The sequence below is a fragment of the Papaver somniferum genome, unplaced genomic scaffold (genome assembly GCF_003573695.1).
Source record: "Papaver somniferum cultivar HN1 unplaced genomic scaffold, ASM357369v1 unplaced-scaffold_10, whole genome shotgun sequence".
Classification (NCBI taxonomy): domain Eukaryota; kingdom Viridiplantae; phylum Streptophyta; class Magnoliopsida; order Ranunculales; family Papaveraceae; genus Papaver; species Papaver somniferum.
In genome coordinates, this window is record NW_020618825.1 from 14,173,847 (window position 1) to 14,184,758 (window position 10,912).

Consider the following 10,912-nt stretch of genomic DNA (forward strand, 5'->3'; position numbering starts at 1 on the left):
TTCCCCACATATTCCTACAACACTCCCTCTTGGATGACCACCATTATAAACTAATTGCTTTGCCAAAACCTTTCCAGAAAACGTCTGTTGATGAATAACTGGTCAAAGGAGAAAGACACTTGAGCTTCTGAAATGGCACCGCTTGTCAGAACTCTTCTCCATTGTAGAAATGTATCAGGAAACATATTTCGCACAAAACTCCGAACACTTGTAAGGAGAAGAATAACCTCAACCGAAGTTGTATCTATAGTGTATTCGTTGTCTCATTAAAAACTTTGTCGAGTAACAGAACTCTGTGGGAAAAAGTAACGTCGATGAAATAAAAGAATACAACACATTTTGATGTCATCTCTGCATCTTTAGATGCTCCCCATGATATTGACATCTCCCCATGATTTGTATTATGGTATATTGTTGTCTCATTAAAAATCTTTCCGAGTAGTAAAACCCAGTGGGAAAAAGTGACCTCGGTGAAAGAAAAGAGTTCAACATACCATCAGGTGCCCCCCTGATACAGGACAATTTATTTAGTCAAATACATTCATGGGAGTGACAATTTCTTTAGTCCTATGAGGTCATGGAAGTTCGGACAAGTCTGCATGTTTTTCAAGTGTGGCCTTAGGTAATGACTTAGTAAACAAGTCTGCCACATTTTCGTCAGATTTTACTTTACTGACCTAAATGTTTAGAAGACATTGTTGAAGCTGATTGTAGAAGAACTTCGGTGATATATGTTTCGTATTATCACCCTTTATATACCCTTGCTTCATATGTTCGATGCAAGCTGCATTATCTTCGTAAATTCAAGTTGGCTCTTCAGTGGTAGAACTCAAACCACATGTCCCTCGAATATGTGTAATGATAGACCTTAACCATATACACTCACGAACCGCCTCATGTAGGGCAATGATCTCAGAGTGGTTCGTGGAGGTAGCCACAAGGGTTTTCTTGGTCGATCTTCAGGATATTGTTGTATTCCCGATAGTGAACACATATCCTGTTTGTGATCGACCTTTATGTGGGTCTGAGAGGTACCCAGCATCAGCAAAACCAACCAAAACATTATTTGGGGTCTTGGTGCAAGGAGTTGCAATTACATTAGCATATATCCTTTCGTCTTCGTAGGGATAAAACAAACCCAAGTCAATGGTTCCCATTAGGTATCTAAAGATATTCTTTATACCATTCCAATGACGCTGCGTTGATGCTGGCTATATCTAGCTAACAAGTTCACTAAGAACGAGATATCTGGTCGAGTACATTGTGCTAAGTACAATAATGCTCCTATTGCACTTAGATAGGGATATTTTCATATCCCAATACATCTTTGACATCTTCCCTTGGACGAAATTGGTCCTTATGTACATCTAAAGTTCGACCAACCATGGGAGTGATAGCAAGGTGTACTTTGTCCATATTAAATTGCCTGAGTATCTTTTGGACATATACAGACTGGTGGATTAATATTCCACAAGCTCGATGTTCTAGTTCAAGTCCTAGACACATCCGAGTTTTCCCAAGATCTTTCATCTCAAATTCGGATTTCAAATAGCTTGCGGTTTCTCTTATTTCATCAAGAGTACCTATTATGTTCATGTCGTCGACATAGACAGATATAATTGCAATTCCTGAACTTGTTTTCTTTATAAAAACGCAGGGGAACAATTTGTTATTTGTGTATCCCTTCCCAATCAAATAATTACTTAGACGCAGGGAAACGTACCACATCCTCCCGGATTTCTTTAATACGTAAAGTGAGCGTTTCAACTGTATTGTAAACGCACTCCGTGGTTTAGAGTTACTTGATTTGGGAAATGGAAGTACATCTGGAAATTCCATGAATATCTCTGTATCAAGATCCCCATAGAGATATGCGGTAACCACGTCCATAAGTTGCATTTCAAGTCCTTCTGAAACTACTAAGCTGACTAAATAACGGAACGTGATGACGTCCATTATAGGAGAGTACGTTTCTTCGTAATAAATCCCAGGGCGTTGTGAGAAACCTTGCGCCACAAGGCGAGCCTTATATCTCAAGACTTCGCTCTTCTCATTACGCTTTCTTATGTCCTACAGGATTTACACCTGGTGGGGTTAGCACTACCCCACCAAATACCTGTCTTTTTGCCAGTGAATTTAATTTATCACGGATTGCATCTCTCCATTGAGGTCAATCTGCTCTCTTTTGGCATTCTGCAATAGAGCGTGTTTCGATATCATCGTACTCTATAATATCTCGAGCAACAGTATATGCGAATATATCATCAATATGCGTGGAGGATCTTTCCATCAACACGTATGAACTTTCAAAATCCATAGAGATTTCTTTATTCTCTGGAACCAATTCAAACTTCGGGGCGTCCCCCAGTAATGATTCATGGACATAACTGTAATCAGAGACAATCTCATGAGATGGATTATCTGTATTGATGATATATGGATATGTTTGTGCCTTACTCGCCCTTTTCTTCCTTGGATGAGTATTGATCGAACCAAGTGGTCTCCCCCTATTCCTTTTGGGGGCCACGGCTTCAGCTACACTTCCACCAAGTGCAGCCTTGGTACCTATATCTATTGTACCTTTTCCCTTGTCTGGAATTTCCAACGTTGCAGGCACGTTTGCAGCTGGTATATGTGATCTCGTCACTTTAGCGATATCAGTAAATGCATCAGACATTGAATTTGCCACATTCTGAAGATCGATAATTCTTTTCACTTCACTTTCACATTGTGGAGTGGGGGGATCAAGATAAGACAACGTGGGAACACACCAAGACAATTCTTGTCGTTCCCTTTGGAAGTCCTTTTCCATACCTCCCCCTAACGACGGGAAGGTTGTCTCATCAAAGTGACAATCCGCAAATCTAGCGGTAAAGAGATCGCCTGTCAAAGGTTCTAAGTAGTGGATAATTGGTGGGGATTCATATCCAACGAAAATACCTAGTCGTCTTTGTGGACCCATCTTAGTACGTTGTGGGGGCGTAATAGGCACGTATATAGCACAATGATAGGTGTCTAAAACACCTAATTTTATATCTAGTATTTATGCTTTCTTTGCTATTTTTCTTGTAAATTATATATCTTATGTTTGCTTTTGAGTGTTTAGGTACTTTGGAGTCATTTGGAACAAAAGAAGAAGAAACAGCCCAAAAGTCTCATCTCAAGTGCAAAAGTGTTGGAGGCGGATTATTTCTCATTATTTGCTTTTATTTCTTCATCTCTCTCTGAAAAGTATGTCGGTTTTAGTGATGCAATTTCTGTCTGAAAAGCATGACAACTTTAGTGATGTCAAGAAATTGAAGAGATAAAGTGGGTCTGAGAAAAGAGAGGCGGTTGTTGTTGGCGGAAGAATGCAAAAGAATAAAGCACTCTTTTGGAGCATAAGGGCAGAATCGTCAATTCATAGGCGAGCGATGGAGCTAGCTTGTCATTTCTAGGGAAATGAAGGAACAAGAATCATGAAAACTTAACTGTCAGTCTCGCAGGACCGACAGTTGAAGGGAAAATTGATAGTTCAGCTGGTTGGCCCTTATCCAGTATTACATGGGTGGATATATCACTCCCATTTCCTACACAATACCTAAAATCCAGTGAGGAAATCATTTCCCATCATTAGCCATTATTTATCCTCTATGCTTGAAACCAATGGAGGCTCCAGTTCTTGTTCAGAGAAATCAAAGATGGAAGAAGGAAGATGGCTGATTAGAGAAGATTTAAAGAGTTTATCTTTGTATGATTCGAATGCCAGGTCTTAAGAAGGAGGAGATGCTGTTGCTGTGGTTCAGTCGATTTTGTGAAAGGGGATCTGAAGCTGACTCTAATGAAGCTATTGTTGTTGAAGACTAGGGTTGTTGTTGAACTTGAAATCGAAGAACTGTGTTAACTTAGGTTCTATTCAATCTGCGCTGGTTTGAATTAGGGTTTTAACAGAGATTGAGGTTAGGATTTTGTGTTGGTGTTTTAAATGAAGGAGAAGATGATTAGAATCGAAGAATAGACAAAGAAGAATGAATTAGCAGATGGGTTAGCTTTGAACTCAAGTATGGTGGAGATTTGAGTCTGTTGCTGGTGAATTTAGAGAACCAGAATTGTGAAATCAGGGTTCAGATGAGCAAGGGAATGATTTTGTACAGAATTGGTGGTCTGAGTTGTTGAAGGAAGCTACAGCTGCAGGGACTTGGTTCAGAAGCTGGGACAGATAAGGAGTTGACTGATTCATGGAGATTATGAGCTGCAGTCCATCTGTGTGTCCGATGGAGAATCGATCTGTGGAGTTTGAAGCAATGAAGCTCAGATAAGTTGAGAGGGGTTTGATTCAGAGATTGCAAGCTGGTAAAGATGCAGTTCTGGTGGTGTTGGTATCTGAGAAGGAGATGGCATGGAAGTGCAGGCATGAATTGCACTGATGTGAAGCAGCTGCGGTGCAGGAAAGCTCAAAAATGGGTCTGTGGAATTGGCAGTGGTTATGCTGAAATGGGTGTTGCTACCAGTGAAAATGTAATTGAAATGGTGGTGGTTTTTGAGCTGCAGTTCAAGTTGTTGCAGGTGGAATGGGGATTTGAACTTGTTAGCATTTGGTTACTACTACGGGGAAGAATCGAGCTGAGTAAGGTGCTGAGAAGAGTTGATTGGAAGTGAAGTTTATCGTGTTGGCTTGCTAGGTCTCAGTTAAAAAGTGCAGCAGGTGCTAGAATGGAGCTGTTGGTGGATGATGGCAGGTGGAATCTGGTAGTGATGTTATTTGGATGGATACCTAGGTTCAGTGCTGTGATGAGCTTGGAAGTATAGGTTTACAGGGAATGGTGCTGAGCCATTGGTGGTGACTGAGATGGATGCAGCTAAGCTAGTTTCGCCTGAAATTGCAAGGAAATGTGAAGCTGCAATTGGATTTTTTATGAAACTGGTGGTATTGTTGTGTGTTGAATGGACTGAAATGGGAATCACAGTCAAGGGAGTAATTGCTGGTCAGGGAGTATTGTTGTGTTTAACTGAAGTGCAGTTATGGCTTGGGAAGGAGATGATGGTTTTACACAGCTGAAGGTTATGTAACGGCCATGTTTGTGTTACGAGAGACACTGCATGTGCAGGCAATGGCATCACCGGTGGTGGATTTGTGTTGATGCTGTGCAAGGAACTGAAATAATAGAATGTTGTTGTAATGTTGGTGGTCTGAGAAGTATGAACTGAGAAGGGTTTGAAGGTGATGAGACTGGTGTACTGGCAGTTGAGAATGTGCAGAATGCGTTGCTGGAGCTGTCTACAAGGGACTGCAATGGACTTTGTGGGGTTGTGTATGAATGAATTGCAGGAACTGAACTGAGATGGAGTGACTGATGCTGCCATGGTAATAAGTTACTGCAGTGGCAATAGAGCAGTGCCTGAGAAGAAACAGTGCAGACATGGAATTGGTAAAGAATTGAGCCGAAATGAAAAAGTTATATGAGTTGCAGCTGATGTTAGAATTCATGATGATGCAGAACTGAAGTTGAGACTGGTGGGTTGCAGTGCAGAAATGGAAACAATGATATTGGAGCTGTAAATGGAATGAATACTGATTATGGTGTTATGGTTAATGGCTGTGAACCGAGTATGTGGAGTCACTTTTGATGGCTAAGCATTGGTGGTGCTAATCTTGGAGGTTACAGGGAAGCTACAGTAGGGGTCAGAGATGAATTAAACTGTAGATCTCAGATGAATGATAGTTGTCAAGTTATCGCAGGTGATGTTGCAGGTGGTCTGAGCTACATGAAGTGGCGGATTTCAGAGTTGGTGGACTGGAAATGTGGCTGAGAGTATTGCAGGTTGAGTCTGCAATGGAGAATGGCTATGTATGTGGCTTGCAGGGTTGGTAGCTGGTATTTGTTGTGGTGTTGGAATGACTCGTGGAGATTGCATATGAAGTTTTGTGGCTGAACTGAATGAATTGATGCTGCCATGAGTTGGTTAAGTAGTTGTTGCTATACAGATGAATTACAGGCTATGGACTTAAAAATGTGCAGTGAATGTGCTGAGCTGCAGGTTACAAGAAAATGGAGCTGTGACTGATGGAGTGGCAGGTGATGAATGGCGAAAAGTGATGGTTGAATTGCATTATGGGCGCTGGAGCATTGTTGATACAAACCTTGACAGATGAGAGATGAAGAGCAATCATTGTGCTTGATTGAAGCATGGCCTGTGCAAGCTGCAATGGCTCATGCCAAACCCAGTCAGGCTAGTTAGAACCTGACTTCACCTGACTTGGTGATTGACCGGGTCGACTCAGTTGACCCTACCGATCTGACACGTTGGCTGGTGACCGGTTTGACTTTGCCGGTCACCTGAGCTATTTTCCGGACAACTTCAGGCCACCTTTCGGCGACGATTTGGCAGAGTTTCTACATGGTTTATCTCACTTTTGGGCCACGTGGATTTTCATCTAATGGGCTTTGAAGTTTTGACCTAGTTTTGGACGGGAGAAAAGCTACAAAAAGAGAAAGATTTCTACAACTTTGGACACGTATTATTTTCTACTTGGAACTTTGGAGAGAACTTCTTCTAGGATTTGCTTTCGTTTGTTTTCATCTTCTTTATTTTATTGATTATGATTATGATGAACTCCATTATTATGAGTAACTAAATACAATTATTGGTTATGGGATAAAAGTTGATTTCTCAAGCATGTTATTTGATTCTATGAATTACTTTTGTCTCAACTTTATTGTTTATGATTCATGGTTTATTTTATCATATGATTTGATTGTTTGATTGGTTGGTTGAGTCCGGAATCAATCCGATTTGCTTTCATATCTAGAGCTATATTAGGGTTTTCAATACGAAAAAAGTTGTTTGTCCCTGATTTTAAGTAGCATAATTGTGGGTAGTGCTTGTAGCGATATATCCTACTAGTCACATATGAATCATAACCTTGGTTAAATCGAATTAGTGCTTTTACACGTTTGATTGCTTTAATTAGTCTTATTCCATAAATCTTAAAGTTTTTAGGGAGTTAAACTTAATTGTGCTTTTACACTTTGGGTTATTTTTTAGGAAGAATTCACATATGCATCTTTTAATGTGGTTGTGATGAAATTAGGGAATTAGCGGGATATTCTTGCGATCAAGGTATCCTAGGGCTTTTAATATATGAGAGATTAAAATATCAATTCTATTCATTGATGAAAATACATGTTTGTGAATGATACTATCCCATGACCAATATCTTTTCCTTATTGATTATTCCAACTATTTGCTTTGCTTTACTTTATTTTATTATATTTGCTAAAACAAAAATCCCCCTTGGTTATCTTAGAAACTGAAAATTACATAACAACAAAAGCCTCTCTATGGATACAAACTCTTTCCTACCACTTAATATATTATTGTAGTTAAGTAAGAAAGTGAAATTATATTTGACGGTTGACAACCGATCACACAACCAAATATGCGTAAATGTGAAATATCAGGATCATATCCAGTTACCAACTGGTACACAGAAAATGGTTGGCTAGCAGTGGATCTAAAGCGAATAAGTAATGTTGCATGCTATATGGCGTACCCCCAGGAAGTAATAGGCAGGTTGGAACACATAACCAATGCCCTAGCTATCATTTGTAACCTCTTGATGGTAGCTTCTGCGAGACCATTTTGAGTGTGTACATGGGGTACGGGATGCTCTACCTCAATTCCATTAGACATGCAGAAATCATCAAATCCTTTAGATGTAAATTCTCCGGCATTATCAAGTCTGATCGACTTGATTGGATGATCAGGATGGTGAGCCCTTAGTCGTATAATTTGTGCTAGGAGCTTTGCAAATGCAGAATTTCTTGTGGACAACAATGTAACGTGTGACCAACGGGTCGAAGCATCAACCAGAACCATAAAATACCTGAATGGTCCGCATTCTGGATGTATAGGTCCACAAATATCACCTTGTATTCTTTATAAAAATGGAATATTTTGTTTGGTATCTTTAGCATAGGATGGTATCGATCCTGTCTTTTCCAAAGAACAAGCTTTGTAGAATGAGCGATGTTCCTTCGACAAGGACATCGAAGAAGAATGGGACAGGGGTGCGCTTCAATTACTTTGGAAGGCGAAGGTTGCGCTTCTCTTGCTTTAGAAGGCATAAATTGTGCATCATTTACTTTAGAAAACACATTGTTACTTTGCATTGTAACAATCTGTTTACCCATTTTATTTTTCATTCGAAAGAAGGGATTCCGTGTGAGTTCTTCAAAACACGGATCATCATATCACGACCTGGGTGCCCTACTCGTTCGTGCCATAGCTTATATAAGTCACTGGCCAACAGTTCATCGTTGGCAACAACATGGGATTCAATAATCCTAATAGTAGTGATATACAATCCACTAGATTGACTCATTAGTTCTCTAAGATGCGCTTCCTTCCGCATTCATTAGAGGTCACGTATATGTACTCAATTCCATTTTTACAGTGAGTTTCCAAGTGATAACAATTTGCACGGATATCCTTGAAACTCAACAAAGTGCGGTGATCTCTTGGTGCATATAGAGCTTCTGTGACTTTAATCATTGTGCTGTTTGGCAACAAGAATTGGGCAGTATCTCGCCCAATGATTACTTGTGATGATCCAATCATCGTAGTCACATATGTATTATAAGGAGTAAAACTAACAAATAATTGTCTATTTCGTAGGATAGTGTGGGTGGTTGCACTATCAGCTAGACATTCAATTTCTCCTTGAGACATTTCTACAAGTACATTAGGCAGGAAGGTCATAAAATGCACAGTTTATCTCATTTTCTTTAGAGAAATATGTTCCATTAGAATGGTGTCCTTTCCCGCCCCAGCTACGATGTGGTCGGGCCACATCCATTTTGTATGTGGCCCCTCTTTATTTTTTGACACCTATTCGACCAAAAAACCTGCCCCCTCCAAATCCCGTTAATTGTTTCACTTTTTGAAAAAAAGTTGGAAGTTGAAAAAAAAACAGTTAGGTAATAAAATAGTTTTCCAAACTTTTTCCTACTTTATATGAGGTGTCAGCATTTAAAGAGGGGCCACATACTTGAATTATATGGCCCGACCACATCGTAGTTGCACCGGTCCTTTCCATTCTAAAATACATGCTAAAATAATAGATTATCATAAACAAAGTAAATTTCTATTAAACATGATAGAAAACAAGTACTCATAGATAATCCACACACATAACATAAATATTCTAAGAACATGTTTAGCAACAACAACACCTACTCAAACCATTAAACAAAGCAACTAAATGTCACACCATTTGACTGAGAAAACATAAAGTACCTCAAAGCAACGAACAACCTATTAAAACAACAAAGTCTAGTAAGCCTTGAAACAAGAAACTAAATGTTTAGGCCTAGGAAAAGTCAGGAACATCCATTGTTGGGCAAAATCCTCGTTTCCCAGGAAATCTGAGATTGTGAGGTTAGCGTCAAGGGTAACAGTATTTTCTTCTGCGTAGTTAGCCTCTTGTTCGATATCTTCCTGGTACTTTTTATAGCTCGCAGCTACATTGGCGCTAGCCTTGCAATTCTTGTACCAATGTCCGGTGAATCCACACTTAAAACAAGGCGCACTTACATCTGAAGCCTTTTTAGTGGCGGGATTCGTAAGGGTTTTATAGAAATTAGGATCACTACCACTATGGCCAGAAGTTTCTTCTCTGTGCCAAACATTAGAATGACCATTTCGCCCTCGACCTCGATTATGTCTCTTACGCCCTCTTCCACGAGAGGTGTTATCTCCACGTGGGTATGGATCATGGGGATGTGAATTAGAATGTCGAGCCCTCTTTCCTTTGGGGACCTTCCCTTTGTTGACCTTATCATGGTTAGCTTCGGGAACTTTCTTTTTCCCGACAGCTCTGGAATTGTTGTTGACAAGAATCCCATTATGCCTTTCGACCACTTGCAGTAAGTTTATCAACCTACTGAATGTGGTGATTCTTTTGTTATCTACCTCTAAACAATACTGGTTTGCTAGTATCATGGAAGAGGTAGGAAAGGTCGATAGAGTTTTTTGAATCATTTCCTCATCAGTAAGTTTCTTTGCACAAAAGTCCATACGTGCCTAAATTTGCAGCATTTCTTTTTGGAAATCATTCACTTTTACATAATCGAGAAACCGTATTTCGTTCCACAAGACGTTTAATTGTGGTATTAAGGAATCATGAATGTTCCCAAACCGGCTATCGAGAGCATCCCATAGATCTTTTGGTGTCTTCAAGTGATGATAACCCCAACGCAGGTTAGGATCGATATGCCTCTTGAGGAACATAGGAGCATTAACTTTGTTTTTTTCAGTTGCCGGAGAAGCGTCGGCAGATGGCTCGATAGTGGAGGTGAAGTCCTTTGCCACAAAGGTGGTTTCCACATCAGCTACCCAACGGTGGTACTCAAGTCCTGCTGAGTCCAAAAGTTCGAATTCCGGTCGAATTGGGTCCATCTACATAGACAAAGTAAAGGACATTAATATGGTGCTCAAATCCTTTTGAGTCCATAAACATGAAAATTTTTGATACCATTTCTTATGACCAAATTTCTTTATGGCCAAGATGAATATATATAAACTAAATTTCTTTATGGTTGTATATAGGTAATACGGATATGTCATAGTCCAATTTATGGTCATAACCCGTCAACAAAAATTATTAACCAAGTTTCTTTATGGTTAACAAATTGATCAACCAAAAATAAGCTTGTTTGGAAAAAATTTGAAGGAGGATCTAAAATAGTACATATACACTATTATGATTCAAATAAGAACATATGGTAAATAAGTATGGTGTAAAAAAAATTAGTATCATGGCATTCATGAGGAAAGTCTGTATGCATATAAAGACAATGAGTAGCATAGTATTTTTCTAATAAGTAGTATAAAATTATGATATGATGCTTTACAGATTTAAAACACACAT

At 39.5% G+C, this 10,912-nt stretch overlaps 2 protein-coding genes across 2 annotated transcripts; both read right to left on the minus strand.

Annotated features, from left to right (window-relative positions):
• Positions 1 to 9,315: 9,315 nt before the first annotated feature.
• On the minus strand, positions 9,316 to 10,059 carry LOC113326394. The gene has a single exon (XM_026574134.1). It carries the CDS (start codon positions 10,057 to 10,059, stop codon positions 9,316 to 9,318), a length of 744 nt encoding a protein of 247 aa, XP_026429919.1.
• Positions 10,060 to 10,065: 6 nt separating this feature from the next.
• Positions 10,066 to 10,440, minus strand: LOC113326395. The gene has a single exon (XM_026574135.1). The coding sequence runs from the start codon at positions 10,438 to 10,440 to the stop codon at positions 10,066 to 10,068; it is 375 nt and encodes a 124-aa protein (XP_026429920.1).
• Between the last annotated feature and the right edge of the window lie 472 nt (positions 10,441 to 10,912).